This window comes from Budorcas taxicolor, chromosome 1 (assembly GCF_023091745.1).
Source record: "Budorcas taxicolor isolate Tak-1 chromosome 1, Takin1.1, whole genome shotgun sequence".
Lineage (NCBI taxonomy): Eukaryota > Metazoa > Chordata > Mammalia > Artiodactyla > Bovidae > Budorcas > Budorcas taxicolor.
The window spans coordinates 191994280-192021412 of NC_068910.1; the positions used below are offsets into that span (position 1 = coordinate 191994280).

At 35.7% G+C, this 27133-nt stretch overlaps 1 protein-coding gene across 2 annotated transcripts in view; it reads right to left on the bottom strand.

Moving 5' to 3' along the window:
- Positions 1–27133, bottom strand: part of SLC25A36 (solute carrier family 25 member 36) — a 34789-nt gene that overhangs the window by 6108 nt on the left and 1548 nt on the right. For both annotated transcript variants that reach the window (XR_008201063.1, XM_052658589.1), the window contains exons 2-5: positions 15951–16115; positions 11112–11189; positions 8870–8970; positions 1199–1265 (exon numbers count right to left, since the gene is read on the bottom strand). Coding sequence is in view for 1 of the 2 variants with exons in the window: in XM_052658589.1 (XP_052514549.1) it covers positions 1199–1265; positions 8870–8970; positions 11112–11189; positions 15951–16115 (411 nt within the window). In the remaining variant the exon portion in view is untranslated. The remainder of the gene's footprint in view (positions 1–1198; positions 1266–8869; positions 8971–11111; positions 11190–15950; positions 16116–27133) is intronic.

Here is a 27133-nt window from a genome sequence, read left to right on the forward strand (position 1 = left end):
ACCAACTGTAATTAGTTTCGGCTGTCAGATTCTTTCTTACAAGAAAGTTAAGAAAGCTCTAAGTCCTAAAGGATAACATGCAAACATATTCGCCCTATTCTTGGTCTCAGTGTTGTAAGGTAGCGCACCTTCAAATCAACCTTCCACTACTACCCCAAGCCTACTCCTAAGCCTAAAAAATTGTGCTGGCTTTACTATTACTTTTCACCTAAATCCACCCTCTAAATACTGAAGCATACATTCCCCTGGTAGTTTATAATAGTACAATACAGACTGGCATCTCACACTTTTCAACCTTTGGGTTGTCTTATCTACCACTACCTTTCAGTTCTCTGACTTCAAAATAAACTTTGAGTCTTGCCATAACACTGTACTTAGGTTTCACTAAAAATTATTCCAGATGAAATAAGGACTAGACATTTTAAGTCTCCAAGTGACATACAATTCCACATGACAAAATGCAGAAAACAGATCTTTAGGCAGGCATAATTGTTAATTTCTTAGGTCAGTTTTATTTATAGTCTACAAGATATAACACTAGGCTTACCAAATCCTAAAATATAAGAAACAGTGAAAATCTTTTATATATAGCCTACTCCAGACTGAAGGGTTAAATTAGTTTCAAAACAATTAATGTGATTATTATTATTACAACACACCAGACAGATCATCTCTCTACTTAAAAAAGTGTTACCCTCTCCCCATCCTTCATTCTGAAGGCCAATGGGAGCTGAGATGGCAGGACTCTAAGCTATAGCACTTTTGGCCTTTCAGTTCCCAGAACTTGCCACAGGCATAAACTTAAAGATACGTGAGGTGTGCACTGACTAGTGCCTCTGCTTAAAATGGGTTCAAAAACCATTCATTGACTATTCCATTAAAATTGGTCCCCACTGTTTCCAGAGATCTCTCTAGAACCTACCAGTACCTGTTCATTACAGATATATTGAATGAATGAATCTTGCTGCCATAAAGTGACTAGGGGTAACAGATGAAGTTCATGAATACATGAGAGCTAAATTCCATGCTAGAACACTTCGCTGTACAAGGTTCTTGAGTTTGAACAATGATCCTCAAAGACTCAGTCTAGATTCACTGATCATGTAGTTAGTTTATTTAGGTATTTAGAAGGGTTGATTATAATCACACATGGGGTGAATGAAATTTTGTTGAAGTCAACTTTAATGAATTAACATACCTTGCATCGAGCTGTAATCGAGTCTTTATAAGCCAAATGGGGTTGGTCGCTGTGATTGCAGTAAAACCTAAACAAACATGTTTAAAATGAACTCTGGTAAAAATGAAGGACACACTATTAACCTCAAGGTTTTTTAAAACTTTATGTAAGTCTATATTTTAAAAAATGCATATAAATATTTACCTATAAACTGACGTATGCTTTACACTTTTGTTTTACAAATCCATTCACAACCATGAACATTTGTACTTTATTTTAAATTTAGTCTCAAAGTCTGACTCATAACTAAAAAAATTTTTAAGAACAAAATCTGATTATATATAATTCATCTTCCAATACATTCAGAATACCCTCTGGGCACCCTCTATTCTCTAAATTTAGAAACCCATTTGTGCAGACACATAGAAATTTTGTGTATTCTAGGGCTTTTTAGCATGCAAACTCTACAACAGCTACTTGGGGTCCAACTAACATCACAAATCACTATGTTCAAAATGGAGTCTACATAAACGTCAGCATTTACTAATATTTGATCTTAAGTTGACTATATGACAGAAAGAATTACTGTTTGGCCTTATGAATACTTTATACTTAACCATATACTTATTAATACTGTTAAAATAATGGTATCACAGAGATATGGTTTCTGTTAAAGAATTAAAAAGGGCAGATCTATTTTTTCATCCACTTAAAAACATACAAAAACTTAAAAGTACGAAAAGTTACAAATCAGAACTTCCCTTTCACTTTGAGACACTGAAGAGAGAAACTGAAGGTAGAAGGTAGCTTTATTAAAACTTTAAAACTAAACATAACTATCAGTGTGGAAGGGTGGTCCCCTAAGGTGGCTGATTTCAGGTAGTAAATTAAGATCTCTTGTATGTTTCTAGGCTAGTGTGTATCTTTTACTTGCTATCTTCCTAGAGCTACGGAAAAATAGCACACGAAATGCAATCTTGATGATAGAAATTTATGGAGACTGCTTCATCTCTACAAAACAGGGTTTTCATAATATAATGCTTGTGAAATATTTAAGATTAGCTGCTACACAAATTTCATAGAATTACCTTTCATCAACCTACATTTATTCAACTGGCCTTTAAATTCAGTGAAAACTTACATGCAAAAATGTCTAAGGATCTTAACTGTTAATACTTTCTATCAAATACTAGCAGGTCAAGCACATTATTTTTAGAAAGGCTTTGAAATATAATCAGCACACTAATATTAGTAAAGTGCTTTCAGGAACAAAAATGCTGTGGTGCCACATTGTTTACTAATCGGAATTGCGCCTCATAGGTTCTTTCCCCTTCTATAATGTCAGATCATTAGCTAACTCCAATTTTACTCCTTTAATCCACTATATTAATATTGCAGAAATAGCCAGATGTTTCACAGAGATGCTCAAATTGAATCTATTATCAACTAAGATAAATGAAACAAAAGTTTGGTTTAATAACTCCTTTAATAATTTTTTAATGATTATATAGTCTCCATTTCTCTTAAGTGCTTTTAATGCTACATACATACATGTAAAATTAGAAAGGGATCAACAATTTTGTAAGGATCAGCCAGTACCAAAACAATACAAATTGAATGTGCTGAACAGGGTGTCAGGAAGATGTTTTAAAAGGTTCTTTTCATGCATATATTCTTGATAAAAGCAAAGAGAAGAAAACTATGAAACCAGATCAGTTTAAGTATTTTATTTGGAATAGATTTGTGCATGGCCTGGCTTAATTAAGAATAAAGTATCTTGAATCTCATTTTTCTAAGTGAAAAAGTCAAACTAAAGATATTTAAATTACATTCTAAAGCAAACGTGAACCTGACATCAGAATTCTGATCATACCCCTAATTTAATAATTCTTTATTTTAAACCTAAATATCTGTATTAGCTAAATGTTTGTACAGTAATATTAGGAGTTTATCATCAAAAGGCCTCTAAGCAGCACAAACTAACAAAATACTCTCCATTACTCGAAATAGTTTTTAGTAATTATTCTGTGGAAATTTTAAGAAAAAAATTTGCTTTATTAAACTTTGAAAGCCTAAAACTGGGTATCAAACTTAAGCATCAAAGCTTTCTAAAAAAATAAAGTTCTATGTCTAAAAATATAAACTGAGTACCTAAATTTATGAACACTCTTTCAAGTCTCAAATTCCTCAATTAGAGGCTGAAAAAACCCCCATATATGAAAACTTAAAATATTATAATACATATTTGTAATTATTACTAGGGATAAATTTTTAATTACCCATAATTAAGTTTTAATTATGCCCTGTACATGTTAATAAACAATGACAGGAAGCAAACAACAGGTATTTCTCACTTAACTAAAATTCATTTCCAGATACAGACTGACCTATGGAACGTGACACACTAAAATTTAAGTGAAAGAATGACATCATCTTGTCCCTATAGAGTCTGAGCTTACTACAGCTGGGACTCACTCTCCCAGTAAAAAGCTAGCTCAATAAACACACTGCCTCACTGTCAGCAAACCATTAAGTTAAAGAAAAGAATCGATATATAATCCACAGGTTTTTTAGCTATTGTTCCTTTACCAGCTCTGGTCCTAGTACATTCTCTTAACTGAAAACATTCTAATAAATTACGGAGACAGTATTAGGCTGATGAAATCTAGAAAACATAATCTATTAGCTAAAAAAATCAAACAAGCAGGAAGAAACAAATTTATTACTAACTTTGAATTATATATGGTAAGGTGATTTGCAGCTGGCAAATAGCTTAAGTTAAACACCTTCCTACTTCTTTTAAGATAAACATACACAAAGATACTGGGAATGGTTCCCCTGAAATTTAGACATTTCCTGTTACTTTTATTTTGGCATTGAAATTTTGCGACATTTTGATAATATGCTATTTCATATTAATATTCTGAGTACCCTGTTAAATATTAAAACTGACGTATCTATTTGTAGGTTAAAAAGAATCAATATTGCTCCAGTCAATAAAATCAAAATGGCAATATACTGGCCATACTATTAGTAATATGGTTAATATTTTATTAGAAAGTTTAAAAAATCCTTTAAATGTAATTTTTAAAGCTCTGTTTAAGATTCCATTTGATAATGTAAACCAATTAAAAACCAGAACAACAGAAATCCATATAATAAACTTGCTGAAAATATCTATTTCATTAAGTGAGTGATACCTGTAGTATTGCATTTTCAGTACTTTTTATTAACTTCTGTAAGAACAAAGCCCACCTAACCTTTGAAGAGAAATATATTAAAAACAAAACAAAAAACACACAAAAAACTAATTAAAACTAAAATAAGATCCCATATATTCTTATCCCGTATTTGGAAAGTAATGGTAGGTATTAAGATCAATGTTTTTGCAAGAAAGTAGAAAGCCAAGTATCAACAGACAAGAATGGAAAGCACTGTATTAGACTTTTAAAACATGTTATACTAAACAAAGAGAACTACTATTTTCTAAAAGTTGTCAGATGGTATGATACCATTTACAGCTACGTAAATCTTAAATACTATTAAGGAATTCTTTGGAGGTCAAGGCTATTATGGCCAAGCTAAAGACCCCAGGCTTTTATTAACAATAACTGAAAAGTTACTCCATTCTTCCTTCTAGAAGGAGTTTATCAAAGAATCAGAATTAAAGTTTTATGAAATACTCAGATAATGCACACATAAATTCAGGAAATAAAAATTCATTTCCCGCCTTCTATTCAACAGCTATTATAAATTCCCAGGGTGTGTTTCTTATAACTAGAGGCTGCAAGAGATGCTCAGATCAGTACTCACGAGGTTTAAGTTAGTCCATATTTCTACAGGAAGTGACCTGCGGATGGGGAGCATGAGATGACACGATCTCACTCTTTTCTCGGGAGAAATGTACAGTAAATGCCTAAAATAGACACAGGCTTTTCTGTATCATAACAACAAGCAGTGACCTCATCAGAAACACGTGTACAAAATGAATCCCATTGGAAGGATTTGAGAAATATTTACTGTGAGATCTAACTTTTGAAAATTTTAAGTTAAAAAAGAAAAAGGAATATCAGAATGGGCCATAATTTTTTTTTTAAAGTACCGAGTACTGAAAATTCTGCCATCTGTAGCAGTTTTGAGAGTCTAAATACTTACCCAAAAGAAGATCAATTTTGCCTTAATGAAAAAATGCTAACCTTGTCAAAGTAGAAATCTAAGAAAATATTCAGAGCAGACTGTCATATCCCATTTTCCTACCATTATTATTTACCATGCTCAGAGCTGAAATCACAAATATTTTCTGTTCTTTAACAATCAGTTTATTTGGTAAATCTAAAAAACAACAACAAAAAACCCAGAGGAGTTCCCTGGCAGTCCAGTGATTAGGACTTGGCACTTTTACTGCCATGGGCCCAGCTCTGATCCCTGGCCAGGGAATCAAGATTCTGTAAGCCACAAGGCATGGCCAAAAAATATCTAAATTAAATTAAAAAAAAAAAAAAACTAAAAATTAAAAAAATAGAAAATTCAAGGAACTTCAGTTTATAACTGTAATTTTAAAAAAATGTAACATATAGGTGGCTACAATAGTAGTACCTTTCACTTTCTGTACTATGATCAGTAATACTGCACATCCATTTTTATAAAATATTTTGTATTCAGTTTCTTGTGCTCTACGAAACAAAAAACAGGAAGAATGTTTACATGAAAACACACAAAACATCTAACCATCCATCTAGCTGAATAAACTGCCAGGGATAAATTATTTTTAAAAATATTTTATAATGTAAAACAAAATTTCTATTTAATGAGTAAAAATTTAACCTTAAGCTTTAAGTCAAATAGAAAATGTACCTTGAACACTATTAACACAAACAAATAAAACCCACTAGTATCTAGGAAATGTTAAATGATTAATTACTGGTATTAAAAAAATTAAGCAATCACTGTGTAAATATATTATCCAATAAAAATCAGAATTCATCTCTGTTAAATCTATACTGTTATATATAAAAGTATATATAAACCAGATAAAAACTTTGGAAGATTGGGAGTTACTATAGAAGAAAAAAATTTAATACTATTCTTTCTGTATACACACCTTTGTGTAGGTGTATACAGAGGGATATGCAAACTCATTTAAACAAAAACACACAAAAACCCTCAAGAAAATAAATATACCCTCAATGATTAAGATATATTTAGTCTGCCAAAGGTCATATGTGGGGGGAGGGGGAAGGTAGTAAAACAAAGTCACTATTACTTAACCTGATTAAGCAGCCTCACAACTAGAAAAAAGTTTTTTAATGCATGAAAATTTATAGCTCAGGTTGAGAGTTTACAAATTCTTACATTATTTCCTTGAAACACTAAAACAAATGAAAATAAGACAGCCTTTAAATAAACTGTCCTTTAAATTAAATAGGTTTAGTATTCAATTTCATATGAATAGACTGCAAAAGGCAACTGAACCAAGAGGTTACTTGGCTATTTGATGTGGCAAAATCTTGCGGGCGTTATCAACAGTGGTACATTTTTTATACTAAAGTGACAAGGTTAGCATTTTTTTGAATAGTAAGAAAACAAATTTTCAAATGACTGCCTCTAAGCACTTTGCACCCCCAGTTCATATTTTGAAGACCTCTAGAAATGATCCTGAAGGAAAACCAGTCTACATTATTACAAGAGTGAAGGGGGCCAAAGGCTACCTTAACAAGTCTGCATGGGACCATTCAGTTTCACCAACCATGTAGCTATGTATAAAAACTGCAAAGCTAAATATTATTGCTCATGAACAGTTGCAAAGAAGCTCTGAAGATGTAATTCTCAGAAAAAATCTAACTGCAAACAAATGGAAGAAGTATTTTCAAATTACACAAGTGTATAGTACAATACTCTCTGAACAATGGAAGTCTTTCAGCTTACCAAAATTCAAGAAATTCAAGCTGGGAAACAGTATCAACGCATAGATAAAAACAGAACTACAAGTTAACATTCGTACACATTTGAGAAAAAAGTACAAAATGACAATTCCACTGAAAATCTTTGCAGTATGATACAAATATAGTAATAAATTTTGATGAGATAGTCTAATGAAAGATGTTCCAGTGGGAATTGGTTTTCTGAAACCCTGAATTTGCAATACTGAAAATATTAACAACTATCCTCAACTTAAAATAATTGCTTACCTACTTTCTTGGCATCAAGTCTTTCAAAAAAGAAAGATTAACATTTCTTTACAATTTTCTGGGGTTAAAAAAACAAAAACATGAACACTGATAATCCAGAAATATATTCTTAAAGACCCTAACATAGTGGTTATATAGTTTGAAATTAGCCACTAACTTTATAGACTCAAATTTGGAGAGAAAAGTCATAGATATTCATATCCAACATTTATCAAAATATATTAAAAAACTCTAACTGTAACTAGATAATCTCTGTGGTATTAAAGAGCTGATTTTCAAAATATAACCTAAGGTAATGGGAGAGTCACATAAACTACCTAACTTGCCTAAGATCTCTTTTCTTTGGTAAAGAGTATTTCACCACCTTGATCTTTAAAGCTTTACTTTCCAGTTTTAAAACTCTGTGAGTCAGTCAACAATAACTAAATATAAAAAGCCATAAAAATAATTTGTAAGGTATGTACTAGATTATATGGCTACTGACCTCTCAGAAATTAGTATTTCAAACTTACACTTAGTTCATTAATTATGTGGTTGAAATTGATCCAATTTATTTCTAAACAGAAAATAGTTAACTCATTATCAAGCATCTGACATTCCATTTCTCGATCAACAGTTGATAAAGGTAGTTATAATTTGCTTTATAAAGTCACAGCATAATTTAGAAATGCGAGGCATGATTGAATATGCACCAAATCTCAGAACTAGAGAGAATTTTCTGATGAGAAATAAAGGTCATGGCTTTGTCTAACATGCATGGCAGCAAATGATTCCAGAACCATACTGGTCAAACCAATCTCCCAGATTATCTTTAAGGCAGTGCAGAGATCCAAGACTAGCTGTTTTAATTCACAATCATATATTCTCATGAATGATGATGAAAGAGTTCCTGGAAACATTTCTAGAGCAAGCTTGTACAGGTATCTGGTGCACAGCTACATTTTCAGTGCTATCTTAGTGTGATTTATGTGGAATGCTAAACATATTTTTCAATACATACATTATAATAACTGAGTTATCAGTAATACACCACTCACAAAAATTTCAGCATTTGAGCACAGGACAAAATGAATACTTTACCAAGAACTGCCGGCACATTTCAGACAGAAGCCAAAACATGCAGCAAAAAAGGAAAAGGCACTAACAGAAATTGAGGAGAAAAGAGTAAATTACAGCTCTATAATTTTAAGTGTAATTATGGTTGGATTCTTAAAACAGTTAAAAGTGATCACAAAATATTCAGCGGACTACACAAGACAATGTAAATATTATATTACCTGCATGTATCACAAACTTCTAAATACATAAATGCCAACTGACAACAGATTTTACATATACTATTTAATCAAATTTATGGTATACTAAAAAATGTAAAAATCATGCTTGCAGATGTGAATCAATGAAAAGCACACTGCCTTAACTTTACAAGGTTAAATTCATCAAAAAGCAATATTAAGTCTCTAGGTGTCAGAAAATTTTGTTTTTTAATATCATGTATTCATACCTGCCATTGCAGCTGAAATCATGTGTACCTGGGTAGAATCAGGATCAAATAAACCATTCAACTTTTCCTTGCAGTTTGAATAAGCAGCAAAGTATATGGCTCTAAAATAAAGATTTTAGTTTTGTCAATAAGCATGTTGCTTAATTAGTAAGATTTACATGGCATATAAATTGATCTTTATTATTTCAGAGTCCAGAAATCTAAAAACATAAACAAAATCTTAAGTTATTATTTACATTTTCATGTACTATCTACATATTTTTAAAGAAGACCATGAAGTATTTTTTGTATTGACTTGTTAAAGATAAACTTAAATGTAAAGCATTCTCAAACAGATGCTCATATCCCAATATTTTAACAGCAACTGACTGAAACAAAAAGTGTTTGTATAAGACTTTGATGATCAGAAAACACATGAATAAGGCTGAAAGGCCTATATAGCACTAAGGGTAAGTTAAATACATGACAGGAGATGTGATGTGGGTATTTTATGTTGTTTTTGAAGAGAGGAAGGCAGAACTAACATTCAAAGTGAATGTGCAACAATTTTGACACACTGTGCTATATATCAACCTATACTACACAGAGAGTAGCTTACAGCATCCCTAGACAGACAGAACAACTGCAAAAGAAATCAGTCACACTGGGTCGTATCAGGTATTCTAACATTTGTAAACACTGCATTAAATTTGTAAATATTTTCCCTGCTAACTTATTAACTGTGACTTTATGCATTCAACTACCTCCTCACTGTTGATAGCTTTCCGGGCATTGAGTTACTTGCTGCTGTGTCAAATATCTTGTTATTTTCCAACAATCCTGATTCTCTGTCTAAGAAAGGAAAGGCAAATCTCACTGATGTGTTTTTTTAAAACGTGCTTAAGAAAATACGGAAGTCAATAAAACTGAAAATGAAATATTCTTTTTCATGAAAAAAAAAAAAGGATATACTGAATGATATCAAAGTAGGAAGAGGAATAAACACTGAATTACTAGATATGAATAAGAAAAAAAAGCACCCTAATGAGAAAATGGGCAAGGAATATGCATATGTAATTTACAGAAGAGAGATACAAATAGAAAACAGTTACAAGGAAGAGGACATGAAAGCACCAATATAAAACATATTAAAACAGCAAAAATCATGGCTAATCTATTTGGCAAGTATTAAAATACATGGAGAGTTGCCAACATTTGTAATATGTGGATAAAGAGCAACTAATTCCCTACTTGAGAATAAAAGGATGGCATGCCTTTTCAGAAGGGATTTGAGCAATTATTCGCTAACTTTAAATGTTCATATGCCCTTCTGTCCAGAAATTCTACTTTTAGGTTAACTATCCTAAAGAAAAATACTTGCTTAAGTACTCACAGATAAACGCACAGCTATGTTTCCAAAACCATTGTTTTTAACAGCAGAAATCTGGAAATAAATCTAAAGGTTTACAAATAAGGGGGTCAATCATACTATAAAAGTTTTAAAAAAACTCAGCTATTTTCATGGAAAAAGCTTCAAGACAAACTTGGTGAATAGTTCAATACGATTCAATTTGTATAAATGATAATAAACATATATATTGTGCTTTTCATGTACACAATTAGCCAGAAAAAAATAAAGGAAGACTAAACCAAACTTTTATCATATGGGCAGGGCAGAGAGTAACTGTGTGTAGAAAGGTACACTGGGTGAGAGGGGATGTGTTTAAGGTGACGCGTCAAGCTTTACACTACACATTTTTTTAGACCTCACAATTAGAATGAATTTTGGATCACAATTAGAATGAATTTTAGAATGAATTTTGGATTAGATGAATTTTAGAAAGAAAGAGCCCACAAAAAGTTGAAATCCCATAAATAATGGGATCTGGTTTTGCTACATTGTTTGGATACAGAGGCCTGGGTACACATTTTCTGAATGTGAACTCTGCTGTGTTCTATCATGGAAAAAGTCAATCTAAGATAAAAAGATATCAGAGAAAAATGACAAAATATTAAGGCCTTTTTGGTTGTTTTGAACTTGGTGCAGAGACTGCTTCATGACAATCTCATACATGACAATGACAACTGAGGCCCTTCATACCTCCACATGACACAATCTGCCCATCCTTTTGGATGGTTACTGGTATCAACCTGTCACAGTGCTTCATCCTTATCATCTTGACTTCTTGTCAGCATCTCTTCTCATTAAACTTGAAACAAGAAAGACTGCCACAACTGAATTAACTTAAATGTATTTTTTTACCTGGAAGGGGCCACCCCCACCAAATTGGGGCCTAATCCTCTAAATAGGGAACGAGGCCCTTCTTTTTCCAAGATCACCCTGAAAGAGAAAAATATTATTTAGAAAGGAAAGTTCTTCAAAGTGTGGTACTTTATTTATACAGAAAATATAAAAGTCTCAATCTCCTGTTTGTACTATGTTATAAATGCTCTTGTCAGTGTACCTCACCTCACTTATGAAAACCTGCTTTCCTTGACAAAGCATATAATAAAGATTGATAACAGATTTACTAGTGAAACTCCATTTAGATTCTTTTCTGAAAGTTTCAGAGACATAATCATCAATATAGATTTCTACATTTTCATATGATCATGCTACTCTTTTCTTTAATCTCCTCCATTTTACTATCTTTACCAGCAACTTCAATTCCCAATTAAAAATGCAGTTGCGTCCTAGTATTGGAGATCCCTTCCTTGATACTGAACAATGCTATCCCACTGCAGTAGCATGTTATCCAACCACTTTAGTGAAATGGCAAAAATCTACCTACTAATGTTAGTACTAATCTACTAGTAATTTACTAATTAATCTACTGATGTTAGTATGCTTACATTCTTCAGGGTACTAAAATGGTTAGTCTGCTCCTGTTTCTCCCTCTAATTAGTTAACATTTACTATACTGAATAGTTATTGTGTAAAAACTAAACATAGTAAGTAAGAAAAGATGGTAAGGACCCTGCCACTGAGAAATCTGTCCATTTGTGGAAAAAAGAATTAGGCTGAAGTAAGTAATTTAACAGACCATATTAATAAGTAAATACTAAACACAGGCTCTACTTTGGCCACCTGATGCAAAGAGCTGACTCATTGGAAAAGACTCTGATGCTGGGAGGGACTGGGGGCAGGAGAAGGGGACGACAGAGGATAAGATGGCTGGATGGCATCACTGACTCGATGGACATGAGTTTGGGTGAACTCCGGGAGTTGGTGATGGACAGGGAGGCCTGGCGTGCTGCGATTCATGGGGTCAAAAGAGTCAGACACGACTGAGCTGAACTTCAACTGAAACACAGGCTCAGCAGGGAGAGGAACAGAGAGGCATGTCCAAGTCATAGAAGGCTTTCTGAAGGTGAGTTATTAAATGAGATTTGGGGGTAAGAAACATAGATTGATGAAGTGTAGGTATTTTAACTCAGAGTTAACAGACGAGGCCAATGGTTCTGAAGCATCTATATGCTTAAGAATGACTGCTTGAAAGGCAGTTGAGCATAATGCTTAATTAAGGGCCTGAATTGTGGGGCCTTAATATAAGGTCCAATTTTGGTAACTGACTAGTTGTGAAACATAAAGTAATGACCTTTCTCTTATCCTTATTTTTCATCAACAGTAAACAGGAAAATAATATTTTCAGGGGGAGGTAGGGTAGTGGTTACTATGAGGAATGTGTGCTATGTGCTAAGTCGTTTCCGTTGTGTCCGACCCTGCGACGCTATGAACTGCAGCCTGCCAGCTTGTCTGTTCACGGGACTCTCCAAGCAAGAATACTGGAGTGGGTTGCCATGCCCTTCTCCAGGGGACCTTCCCTTTCCAAGGATCAAACCCAGATCTCTCATGTCTCTTGGACTGGCAGGCGGGTTCTTTACTATGAGCACCACCTGGGAAGCCCAAGTTAATTTAAAAAAAAGAGCTGAAAAGAGTACCAGGCTTACAGTAAACACTTGATAAATCTTAATATTATCATTATTATTGGAGCATTTGTTCAAAATGAAAATTTCTTAGATTACACCCTCAAAGTATTCTGATTCAATAGGTACAGGACAGTGTTTAGCAACCTGCATTTTTACCATGCTGCCAGATGACGGATATAGATGATACAGAACACTTTAGATAAAACTAGGTTAGACAGAAGCAGAATTAAGAATGACAAATTGTAGAACACATTTAATAAATTTCAGTGTTTGCTACTCCCTTCTGTGATAAATTCTTTTGAGAAGTTAAGAAAGGTAACTGTCCTTTAAAATAGAAAAACACTTGCAAATACTCACAATATTGCACACAATTTCAACCTAATTTATAGATCTCTGGAAGCTCATCCATGAGACCCTAAAACCTAAGGGGGAATTCCCAAAATTCCTGGTTAAGAAGCCATGAAACACTTCATACCCACTAGGATGGTTACATAAAAACAGATGGAGTAAAACAAAGGCTGGTGAGAATTTTTATTTTATATTTTGATGAGGAATTAGAAACCTCATTCATTGGTGGTGGGAATGTAAAATGATGTATCCATTCTGGAAAATGGTTTGGCAGTTCCCCAAAGTGTTAAACTGACCAACAATTCTACTCCTAATACAATATATATCCCCCAAAAGAGAAAACATGAACAAGAAAACAGGTTTCTGTAATGGCATTATTCACAATACTCCAAAAGGGAAGACAATGCAAATGTTCATCAACCGATAGGTGGATAAACGCATGTAGTACATACCTACACAATGGAACATTTGGCAATAAAAAGATGCTTGCTACAGCATAGATGAACTTTGAAAACAGGCTGAGTGAAAGAAATCAGGCACAAAAGACCACATATTACATAATCTCAGTCACATAAAATTCCCTGAATATGCAAGTCCTTAATGATAGAAAATAGATTAGTAGTTGTTGCCTAGGGCGGGGGGCGGTGAGGAAGAAGAGAAAACAGGAGTGACTGCTAATAGGAAAGGGTTTTTTTTTGTGGTGATGATGAGTATATTCTAAATTTAGAGTGTGGTGATGTGAATATACAACTCTGAATGCAAACTCTGTGAATATAATATACTAAGAACAACTGAGCTACACACCTTAAATGGGTGAATTTTATAATATGTAAATTATCTCGGAACAGAGATGATGGGAAAACAGGAAGAAGCCATGAAACAGACTGATGAGGGGAAAATGGGAATACGAAGAGAGGTTAAGGCAAGAAAATGCAGACTTGGAGTCATCTGGGCACCGATGACACGTGAAACATTAAGCTGACTTTTCACATGGGGGAGCCCTAGGCGGCACTAATGGTGAAGAATCTGCCTGCCAATGCGGGTGATGCAAGACACTTGGCCTTGACCCCTGGGTTGGAAAGATCCTCTGGAGAAGGAAATGGCAACCCACTCTAGTATGCTTGCCTGGGCAATGCCATGGACGGAGGAGCGTGGCGGGTTACAGTCCCTGGAAAACTGAGAAATTAAAACAGAAACCAGAGGGATTCCTATCAGTGCCTCTGAGGAAAGTCAGAGAAGGCAAAACCACTGAAAAATGAAGTAAAAAAAATACAGTACTGTCAAAAAGGTCAAAGGAAGAATTTTAAGAAGAGGAAGTCAGTGGTTAATGTCAACATCATGGTATTAAAAGATTATCATTTACCATATAGAAGTATTTATATGTAACTGGGGCATGTTCCCTGGTGGTTCAGAGGTTAAAGCATCTGCCTGCAATGCGAGAGACCTGGGTTCAATCCCTGGGTTGGGAAGATCCCCTGGAGAAGGGAATGGCAACCCACTCCAGTATTCTTGCCTGGAGAATCCCATGGACAGACGAGTCTGGTGGGCTACAGTCCATGGGGTCACAAAGAGTCAGACACGACCGAGCAACTTCACTTTCATTTCAAATGGCATGTTAACCCGAAATTGTTAACAATTTTATTCTGCTTACTCAAGTACTTAGGTAAGTTTGAAAAAAGTGATGAAACCTTTTAGTAGTGAAAGTAAACACAAAGTACGGGTTTACTTGCTACCACAAAATAAACACTATTGAACTAAGTTCAAATAGATTATGTCCCAAGTGAGCTGATAAGAGAGACACATAGGCCTTGAGTTACCCACTCATGCTTATGCTTGGTCCGTTAAGCTGTGTCCAATTCTTTGCAACCCCATTTTCTGTAGCCCACCACACTCCTGTCCATGGGATTTCCCAGGCAAGAATATGGGAGTGGGTTGCTATTTCCTTTTCCAGGGAATCTTCCCAACCCTGGGATCAAACCCACGTCTCCTGCATTGGCAGATGGATTCTTTGCCACTGAGCCACCTTGGAAGCCCACTCAGTTAAATACTTCAGTTAAACATGTAAATTCCAATTTCAATAGTTTTTTTAAAAAAAATTTACTTATTTATTTGGCTGTACTGGGTCTTAGTTATGGTGTGTGAAGATCTGGTTCCCTGAGCAGGGATCAAATCCAGGGCCTATGCTTCGGGTGCATGGAGTCTTAGCCACTGGACCACCAGGCAAGTCCCCAGTTTTCAACAGTTTTGAAATTTCTAATCTAATTTGTAATATAATGAAGTATGACAGAATGTAAAAACACATCTTTTTCAAACCACCAAGAAATGCCAAACACTAAATTACATTTTAAAATCTGCTTTAAATCTTGGTTATATTTAGGCTGTATAAAAATCAGACTGTCATTAATTGGATATACTTATGTGTAAGTACTTTAAAAATTAAAAACACACACACAAGAATTAGTATTTAACATTATCACATTTCAAAAACTAAATTGTTTTAGAATTCATAATCCAAAACAAAATAAACACAAAGTATGAGTTTATTTTGATATCTTTCTGAAATATATCTTTAGAAAATAAATCGAATGGATAAATGTAGAAAAACATTTTAAATGCACATGATTTGGAAATGATGTTTTATATTATTCAATTTACTTTTTCTCTCCATTAGGGATGTTCACTGTTTCTACTGAACAGGTGAGAGTAATTCTGTCATTAAGTCTGTAAAACCTTTTTTAAAATACGGCAGAATATAAGTAAGTCAACAAGGCTATCATTAAGGTAAATCAACAACAACAACAACTAATGAGTACTGTGCTCTCACTTCAGACAATGGAGAGGTCCAGGAGACACTACTCGATTGACACTGGCTCCGGCCATGGTGCTCAGCTGAACTTCAGAGATATAAAGTGTCACAGAAGACGACTGCAGCCGTGTTTTCACAACTTCCAGTGGACATGTCAGAATAGCTCCCACTGTACCACCACATCTACAAGAAAGTACAAAGAACAAAACTCTACTTAATTCATAAATTAGTACACATGCACAGAGCTGTGAAATAAAATGAGCAACTGGGGCTTTGAGAAGGTACTAAAATCTACAATTTCTGTATTTAGGAGACTAAATAATTTCTTACATGTTTCATGTATTTGACTGTACAGAAACATTTAGAAGCTAAAAGTAAGAGTTTAGTATCTACCTAGCAAGAAAAATTAGCTGAAGAATCCAAACAGTGGGTGCTATTGTTAAAATGTATTAGTGTATCATATCACAGCTTTAAATACTGTTATAAGGGTTTATTTAGTATTTCTTACCCAGATAGTACTTGTGTTGAATCTGAGACAATTATGTGAGATATATCCTATTTCTCAAACTCCTACCTTATCTTTCAATACTCAAGAAATAGTCTTGACAACCTGAGGATATACTGGGCCGCACCGAGTGCAAGATCGTGGTTTAATTCTTACAATTTTAATAATACTGCTAGCTCTTTTACAAGATTATTGTTTCTTGCATTACCAAATGTGTGACTGAGTTATCTGACAAAAACATAATTTTATGAGTTATGACCCTAACTCTAGATACAGGAAGATAAATAAGAGGACATTTCCCCCTGGATCATAACAGATTAGTAACACAGGTTGTACAGAGTCCTTTGGTTACTGCTGAAAAGACCCGGTCAACTAACAGCACACCGAGTGGCCTATGAGTGAAATCTCTGCCAGATCTAGGAATGCCTTCCTAGCACCATGGGACAAAACAGTCATAAAATGCCTCCCAAAGTGTGGTTGAATTTATGACATGAGGGGACCCTGTCAACTACAAATTGACCCTTACCATCTACCTCTACAAGGATTAAATCATGCAGCTGCTGATTTTCAACACCCTCTGAAAGGAGTTCAGGGTGGAGAGCAGAAATGAGGCACTCTGTGCTTGGGGAAAAACCGGCAGAACAGGTCTTCAGATAGATATTTCCAGGAGCTGATTTTATGAACCCAATTCTTGTATGTCCTTATATCTAGAAAAGTACTAAAATCCTTCATGGTGATGACTGCTCCTCGTGATTAGCAGAAACCTTTTGCAGCATCATCTTTTAGGATTTGAAATAGCTCAACTGGAATTCCATCACCTCCACTAGCTTTGTTCGTAGTGATGCTTCCTAAAGCCCACTTGACTTCACATTCCAGGATGTCTGGCTCTAGGTGAGTGATCACACCATCGTGATTATCTGGGTCATGAAGACCTTTTTTGTATAGTTCTTCTGTGTATTCTTGCCACCTCTTCTTAATATCTTCTGCTTCTGTTAGATCCATATCATTTCTGTCCTTTATTGAGACCATCTTTGCATGAAATGTTCCCTTGGTATCTCTAACTTTCTTGAAGAGATCTCTAGTCTTTCCCATTCTACTCATTTCCTCTGTTTCTTTGCACTGATTACTGAGGAAGGCCTTCTTATCTCTCTTTGAGATGGATGCTGAGTCGTCAAATCAAAGGAAGCAGATTTATTCTAAGAGCATCCATTCTTATTTAAGCCTTCCATGGTTAAAAAGATTTGAGGTTACATAATATACTTTACGTTCATAACTGATGTGGCTGGAAAACTACTGTTGAATTTGTAGCATCAGAAGAACTAAAAATGTGATGTTATTTTATGCATGTCAACAAAGGAGTGACCTGTTCTTCTACAGAGAATGGAAATCGGAAGTCAAAGAGCCTTTTGTGCTCCAAAGAAAAGTGAAGTGCTGCTGGTTGCTCAGTCACGTCCAACTCTTCCAAAATAGGGTCTCAAACATTTTGCAACCTTCATTTAAGTTGTTAGGAGGCTTGAAGATATTAGTACATTAATCCATCTTCTAATACAGTTTAATAAAGCGCTGAATAAATGATGCAATGGATCAATGGATGAGTGATCAACCAATAGTTCTGCTAGTATCTGATTTCTTCCCCAATAAAGTTACATAAATTTAAAAAAAGTTGTCAGTGTCAATTACTGGTAATAGCAACTAAATTTTTTTAAATGGAACTATTACTAATGGGCCAGATCACAAACTAGACATATACAGTATGATCCCTTAAAAAAAAAAAACCCTCAATAAATAAAACACACGAGGATCTAAACTGTATAGAGCTGGGGTTAAGTGTAAGTGGGTATACACACAAACACTTATACTGTCCTGAAGGAGCACATTATAAAATGCAATAGGTACGCAGTACAAGAGTAACACTTCAATGTTTCTCATGCTGCTATTTTAAAGTAATTATTTTGTACACTGAAATCATTAATCAATGTAGACAACAAAACTATTGCTGTTGATAAACATTTAAAATCCCTATTCTATGAAAACAGGAATAACTACATTAGATCTAGCTCCTCTCCTCTGTCTAAAGGAAAATGCCACAAGGACAAAGACAGGAGAAAGGTTTCGAGCAATGAAGCAAATGGAAAGGATTAACAGTCTTCGCAAAGAAGAAAGGCTTGCAGAGGGAAATACCAAAGAGTTTCGGAGAAGGCAATGGTACCCGACTCCAGTACTCTTGCCTGGAAAATCCCATGGATGGAGGAGCCTGGTAGGCTGCAGTCCACGAGGTTGCTAAGAGTCAGACATGACTGAGTGACTTCACTTTCATTTTTCACTTTCATGCACCGGAGAAGGAAATGGCAATCCACTCCAGTGTTCTTGCCTGGAGAATCCCAGGGACACAGGAGCCTGGTAGGAGGCCATCTCTGGGGTCACACAGTCGGACACAACTGAAGCGACGTAGCAGCAGCAGCAGCAGTAACATTTTTGCCTTGCTGAGACCCCTTAGAGGTCTAAAGACCAAGAGCACCAAGTGCTCAAGATGGAGATAAGGCAAAGAATTGAACGCTGACAGGTAATGAAGCAAAGTGGGATACCCACATTGTATTCTCTCCCTCTCCCACCTACAGTGGGTAAAACTATTTCCAGGGGAAGAAGCCTAATTCTCTGAAGAACATGAACTCAAACTCTGAGTTCAGGTTTAACAGGTACAATGGATCCAAGAAACTCATGTCAAGTTACAATACTACAATCCCTCAAAATACTGAGTATACATTGGAGGGAGTGGGGCAAAGGTAGAAGCAGAGACTTCTAGAAAGAACAAGAGATCACATACATAAAGAAGCCATAAAAGCATCAGATTTCTCAGCAACTGCAGAAGCTAAGTTATTCTAGAATTCTAAACCTAATGATTAAACAGATAAAATAAGAAGTGCCCACTGGGAGGGAGACATGGGGTAAGGCAGCAGGGAAATGTTGGTTTTCATGATCTTTCAGCAGCTTTTTTAAAAACCTGATATATACATCTTTATTTTCAAATAATTTTTTAATCAAAAATTTTAGCAGTAAATGTCCTTTAAAAACAGCAAGGGTTTTTAACTGGAGAATGTGGTTGACATTTCTGGGACTCAATGAACTCCATGAAAAATGGTATGTTTGTGCAAATGTCTTTGACTCAGAACTCCACAATAAATTTTGAATCGTGACCTACCTCTTACCATTTCCACCCTGGTCTAAGCCACAATATTGTACTAAGGTTACTGGAGCAACCTTCTAAATAGTGTCTCTCTGCTTCTACCCTTGACCCACTCCCTCTGATGTATACTCTAAAGTGACAGCATTGAAATCTTAAGTCAGATCAAGTCTTTTCAAAAACTTCCTATGTCATTCAGGCAAAAAGCCAAAGTCCTCACAATGATCTATAAGACCTTACACAATCTCATCCATTTCCCTTCTCACTCTGCTCCGACCACACTCACCCCTGCTCTAATTGTTAGAATTTAACACATCAAGCATGCTCCTGTGGTTTTGGAGGACAAGCATCAGTTCAAAGGGAGTTAAACGGACACAGAGGCTTTTGATAACTATCTTCACGTCTCACATGTTCTACATTCTAAACTTCCTTTCATATTTCCCCTGACCATCTCCACCACAGTGCCTTAAAGCAGAGCCTCATTTCATGTCTAACCTTCTAACTGGTCCTGAGTCCCTGTGATTCAGTGATGTGGCCATTGAGTTAAGATTGCAAGGTGTCACCAATGTAACTTGCTACTAATGAAAGTACTAAGTTGGATGCTTTATTGTTAAAAGTTATAATTCAAAGTGTCTCAAATATTTGCTTTAAAAGGTTTGATTAGCAAACAATTCCAAAGAAAGAAGAGCCAACTTTGACAGCAAAAGAGCATATAGTTATTCTGCAACATCAAAAAAGTAGCAAGGGTGGTTTCTAATCAAGTAAAACTTAAACGTAACTATACCTTTGGAGAAGGCAATGGCACCCCACTCCAGTACTCTTTTGCCTGGAAAATCCCATGGACAGAGGAGCCTGGTAGGCTGCAGTCCATGGGGTCGCTAAGAGTCAGACATGACTGAGCGACTTCACTTTCACTTTCACTTTCATGCATCAGAGAAGGAAATGGCAACCCACTCCAGTGTTCTTGGCTGGAGAATCCCAGGGACGGGGGAGCCTGGTGGGCTGCCGTCTATGGGGTCGCACAGAGTCGGACACAACTGAAGCGACTTAGCAGCAGCAGCAACTATACATTTGTTATATCCAGGTTAAAAAACGTCAATTACATTCTCTTAGTAGAACTATGAATACTTGGATCAATGCACATTTTAAAGTTTCAAAGGCAAATGTCACACCTTTAAAAGATATGAGGCCAAGGCTGCTTGGTGAGCGCTTACCATGTAACTATGAATTGATTTTAGAGAATATTTAAAAACTGTTTAATATGGTTATCAATAAACATCTTTACAAGACATTTAAAACTATTCTATTTTCACGATGTTTGAGAAATTATACAATAAGTAAATCAAGTCACCCCAGGAATTAACTGGATTGTAGACATATTTTTAGCCTATGGTAATTTGGGAGTGTAAATGTCTCAGAACTTTCTAATGTCGCTTCTACTTGTAGAATACAAGTAGACAATGAAGACAAAAATTTTGACATGTCAGACATTCTAACTACTGAAGGGCGTACAGATCCCTTGAGAATAAAGCAGAGGCTAAAAACTGCTTAGAATGGAATTTTTCCCCCCTTGAAGCTAGGCACAATGTAACCAAGAAACTGGTTAAAAAACAAAACACAAAAAAATCTGGGAAAACAGGTACTCTCCTACATCCAAGTTACAGCAACACAGGAATCAGAAACTTGAGAGGTTGGGGAAAGGTAGGGAAAGGGAAAAAGAAATTATTCACTAACATGAGTAACAAGCATATCAGTTTCAGCCAAGATGCCAAGAGTCATAAATCCCTAGGGTCGGTGCATATGCAGAACGCCATCATCAGGATAGCCTCAAGGGCCTGAACCACTAGATTTGGTTTCTCTGGGTTTAGAGACTTTTACTAGACATATCTGTGGAGGAATCTAATTGGTGCCCCAGGTTTCTGCTTAGGAAAGGATGAAAAGTCAAAGTATTAGTTGCTCAATCATGTCTGACTCTTTCATGGACTGCAGCCTACCAGGCTTCTCTGTCCATGTAATTCTCCAGGCAAGATTATTACAGTGGGTTGCCATTCCCTTCTCTAGGGGATCTTTCCAACCCAGGGATCGAACCCAGGTCTCCTGTACTGCAGGCAGATTCTTTACTGTCTGAGCCACCAGGGAAGCCCCAAAAGGATGGGTCATGAAAACGCAATGGGATTTAAGACTGTGGTTGTTGCATATACATCTTTGATTTTGACCTTTTGAGCATGTATGGATCAGGACATTTGTTTTTACTAGGCAAGGTAATTCATAAATCGACAAAGTCTATTCTGCTTGGGTCCACAATATTGATGTGTACACACACACATATATTTATATCTATGTATATATATATCATAGGTACTTTAGAAATACATTTGTTAACATTAAGCAAGCCTATTTTGTCAAACACCTGCAGTGTTTAGCTTTGCAAAGCAAAGTGAATAGGTTAAAATATTTTGTTATCTCTCTGCTGCAAGTAACACTCCCTTGTAATTTCCTAATTAGGACATTAGTCAAAGTAAGAAATACCTCTAAGAAAAAGACTCATTAAATTGTCAGAATTTTGCAATCACAAAAATGTAGCCTGTCTTTGAAATTGTAGAAAAACCATGTTTAGGAAGTCTTACTGAAAACTGTTTTCTCTGATAATATATTTGTAGAGGTACTTACTCTGAAGCTTTAATGTTTGAGCAAAATACAAATTCTTGAAGAATCAAAGACATATCCTATATACTTGACAGAATAACTTATGAAAAGTCAGACAGATGTGAGATGTGGTTGAGAATAATGGTACTTGGTAGGGGTGGGTATCTGTAGTGTTTCTCATGCAGGAAAAAAACTAACAAGCTAGGCTTTTTCAAAATGCTAAAGTAAAATCAAAGCACTAATAATATTGAAAAAAAAAGACATTAACCAACAACTTAGATAAACATGGAAAAACTGGTATCAGGATTAAAATTCACTATAGAAGCAAAATATACTGAGGGTATGAGATAGGTTTAGTAAAAATAACAACTTCCTCCCCCCATTATTGCTTTGTTTCTTTGCTCCCCCCAGCAACAAATGTCAAAATTCCATTTACTGTCTAATTTCTCTCCCACTTCCATCAGATTTCCACTCCTCAAGGCAGATTTCTACTGCCTTGAAAACTGCTAATCACAGTAACCAAAGGTCTCCACAACTGTTAAATTCAATAGTGAAGAACTCTCAGATCTCATCTTAATGGACAATGACACAGGACAACTAATCAGCCACTCTTTCCTAATACTGTATATATTTGTTTCTTCATTTGACTTTCAGAGCACATTTTTGTGGTCATTTTTTTGGTCTATTTTGCTGGTTCCTCTTGTTCTGTTTTCCAGAAATTTCCAGAGGTCCTCTTTTTTGCCCTATGTTTACTCCCGTAGTGACATCAAGTAAGCTCAGGTTACCATCTATATACCATTAATTACTAAATGTGTGTTTCTAGTCCAGACCTCCTTTCTGGGCTCACCTAATACATGCACCCTGTTCAAACTTACGTCTTAAATGGAACTATATACTTATCTTCCTCTACCCCAGCCCTATTCCATCTGCAATCTCGCCCATTTCAATTAACAATAATTTCTTCCCCCTTCAGGTGCCCAAACTAAAAATCTTGCAGTTACTACTTTTTCTTCACGTTACATAGATTACAACCTTCTTTGAAGAACCGCTGCCTCTCATTGTGATTATTTCAACAGCCGAATCATCTCCTCACCTCTGGCCCTGCCCTATGTACAGTCTACTCTCTGCACAGCAACCAGAGTTAGCCTTGAAAGCTCCTGCAGTGACTCTTCCCATTTCAGGAAAAAAAGCCAAATGGCCTGATACGGCTCTATTACTCTGGCTATACTTACCCAAGGGCCTTTTCACTGCCTGGTCTACCTAAACAGTTAACTCTCTCTGTTCCAGGTCTTTGTTCAAAAGTCACCTTCTCAGTTAGGTCTCCACCAAGACTCCCTACTTGGAACTACAGTGTTCCCCAACCCCCATTATTCTCTTTTACACTGGTCCAATTTTTTCCTCAACCATGGCACTGAAACCATAATTAATGATATAATTTACTGAGCATAACAATTCAATCCCCCCTTTTCAGATAATTGTGGGCATTTTTCAATATTACATTAAAACTGGACATGTGGTAGGCTCTTGAAATTAGCTGCAATATGGAATCTGGACTACGCCAATAAACTTTCACTTTGTTACATTTAAACCCATTGCTTTATGTTCTGATTCCTTTACCTATGTATTATTCTATAACATCATGCACTGGTCATTTAAAAAATACTGGTTCACTAGATTATACAGGTCTTTCAAATGCTGATACATTTTATTATACAATATCTTAAAAATTACATCCCCTATCTATTCAAGATTTCAAAAGTTCCAATTAGTGTTTAAAATCTCAGATTTTATCACATGGCAACAAATGCTACCGGTGGTTTTCCTCAAAGCAACAGGCCCACTTCTTTCATTTTTTTTTTGAGACAGTATTTGCCAAATATTCAAGTCTGAATAGTCACAGTTGAGTGGTTCTCATGAAAAAAGAGGCTAGTTCAGTTTGAGGCTGCAACAATTGCAGAAGTACTTTATTCGTGTTTCCCATTTTCTCACGCAGAATATAAAATGAAGTTGTATACACAAGCGTCAAGATTTAAAACTAATTTTTACTGTTTCAAAAACATTCTTAAGTGAACCTGTGTTTTTAAAGTGCAAGTGCTAGTGACTACCGGCACAGTCTGGGGATGCTGCCTTGAAGCATACTAAGGCATCATTGCTTTTGCACCAGCGGTCCAAACATCAACCGTGAAAAGGCAATAATGTGTTAATATTTTTATGAGAAGAGCTTTCAGATCTCAGACCACCACAAGTTCTCGGGAACTCCCAGGGGTTCCTGACCTACAATGCTATACCACAATAATCTCCTTACTGGAATGTAAGTTTCTTCAAGAATATTCTACATCAGGATAAGCAACTTACCTTAGTCTTACAATCTATTAGGCAGAATTAAAGAATGTATTTTTAACGAGAAAAAGTTGTAAAAATCATGAAAATAGGCTAAGCAAAAATGTAGATAAAGTAAACTGTATATAAACCACATTCATTATACTTTTAAGTATTCTACTTCTGCCCAGATCTTACAAGGAAACAGGTGAAGTCATTTAACAAATATTATGACAAAATTTCTGCAGAAACAAGATATCTGACACCCACTAGAGATTCTTACTGAATAAATGAAAAATAAATGGTTTAATAAATGACTGGGTTAATTCCGGGACATAAAAATAAGCAATCTTAGTTAGCCTGAGATTGCCCACTGTATGTTTTAAGCTCTCACTGTCACAGGAACTACACAGGAAAAAAATTCATCCACCCAAGTTGGAGATTTATTCCTCCTGTTTGTGGCAATCTCCCTCTCAAATAGAAAAAAAACCCCGAACTGCCACACAAGTAAACAATGTAGATCTACCAAAGAATGGAAAAACATACTGCTTAAATCTTCATATACGAACACTGTTATTAAAAGTATAGCTAAAATAAAATTGTATTTACATCTTTTGCAGGCTGTCATGAGCAGCCTCCGTTAATACAATCAACCTAACCGATGACCTTACTCTGAATATTAACCCTGACAAAAACTTAATGGGACCAAAGGGTGTGTTAAAGAAAGCACGAGTTACACATGTGAGGCTGTCACTCAGACCCAAGGTCCAGTGCTGCTGCTGCTAAGTCACATCAGTCGCGTCCGACTCTGTGCGACCCCATAGATGGCAGCCCACCAGGCTCCCGTCCCTGGGATTCTCCAGGCAAGAATACTGGAGTGGATTGCCATTTCCTTCTCCAATGCTAGAATGTTTCAAAATTTTCTGATTTAATATTATCACTTCAAGGCTCCTAAAAATCTGAGATGCAAACACATATTTGAATAAATACTATTATAATCATCAAGAAAACAATTCAAAGGCTCTATCTTAAAACGATTTTTGTCTAATGATTAGATGTGACTGTGAAAAGTTTTTGGTTCTTGCACAAGAGCTAATAAAAATAATTCCTCTTCTCTATCTGGTTATTATTAAAGTAAAAAGTAAGTTTCCCTAACTCAATTTACATAATTCTATCATGATAAAAAAATGAAATCTAGTTTTCTATAAAGAACGTCCAAGAAATGATTGCCTAAATGCACAACTTGAGATATACTGTGTGTGTGCATGCTCAGTTGTGTCCAACTCTTTGCCACCCTAGGGACTGTAGACCACTAGGCTCCTCTGTTCACAGGACTGTCCAGGTAAGACTCGTGGAGAAGGTTGCCATTTCCTTCTCCAGGGGATCATCCTGACCCAGGGATGGAACATGTTTCCTGCAATGGCAGGCAGATTATTTACCAGGTGAACCACTCAGACATCTCCAATGAAGAACAATGTTTCCCACAAGTCAATTTGCGTTTCTACAATGGTTAGCATACAGATTTTCAGAACATTCCACAGCACTGATTTCATTTAAGACAGAGCTGGAAGGTTCCTTAGAGATTATTTACCTCTCACTCAACATGTATGAAAAGTTGTTTGATGTTGGATAAGCACATTTTTTATATCTTGGTATTTCCCCATATTTTGAAGGAGCTAAGTCAGACGATCTTTACCATCGTTCCTAGTTCTAATGTTTCTCTAAGAAAGATAAGCCAAATCTTACTGAAATAACTTATGCAACTACATATAATGGAGACAGGATGCAAAGAAAGAATTTATAAGGCTGAGCATCTATCTTATGTCAGGTACTATAAACAAATACTTCATTTAAGACTCTAAATAACCTGCACACGCTAAGTTCTTTTATGGGGGCTATTGAAAAGTCAAAGTTGCTTAGTCGTGTCCGACTCTGTGTGACCCCCATGGACTATAGAGACTATGGAATTCTCCAGGCCAAAATAATGGAGTATGGAGGGGGTAGGGGGGCTCCCAAATTGTGAAGTTAGTGCAATCAAGCTAACATTGCAAATAAATATGCCCTATTTTTAACAAGGCTTCCCAGGTGACTCGGTGGTTAAGAATCTGCCTGACAAGGCAGGAGATGAGGGGTCAATCTCTGGGTGGGGAAAATCCCCTTGAGAAAGAAATGGCAACCCACTCCAGTATTCTTGCCTGGAAAATCCCATGGACAGAGGAGCCTGAAGGGCTACAGTCCATAGGTTCACAAAGAGTCGGATGTGACTGAGCACATTTTAAACAAAACTTGACAGCATGCAGAGCAATAAAAATTTTACCTAGAACAGGGGCTTAGAAACCGTCTCAATATCCTCATTTTAGAGATGAAGCAACTGAGATCAAAGAGTTTGTCTTTCTCACTCAGATTAAAATAGTGGCCAGAAGTAGATGTCTGTCTAACTTTCAACAATTACCTTATAATCTAAGTACAGAAGGGAACCCAATTATTTGCACAACAAGACATCTTTACAAGAATACCTACATGGCTAATGGGTTTTAAAATGATTTAATT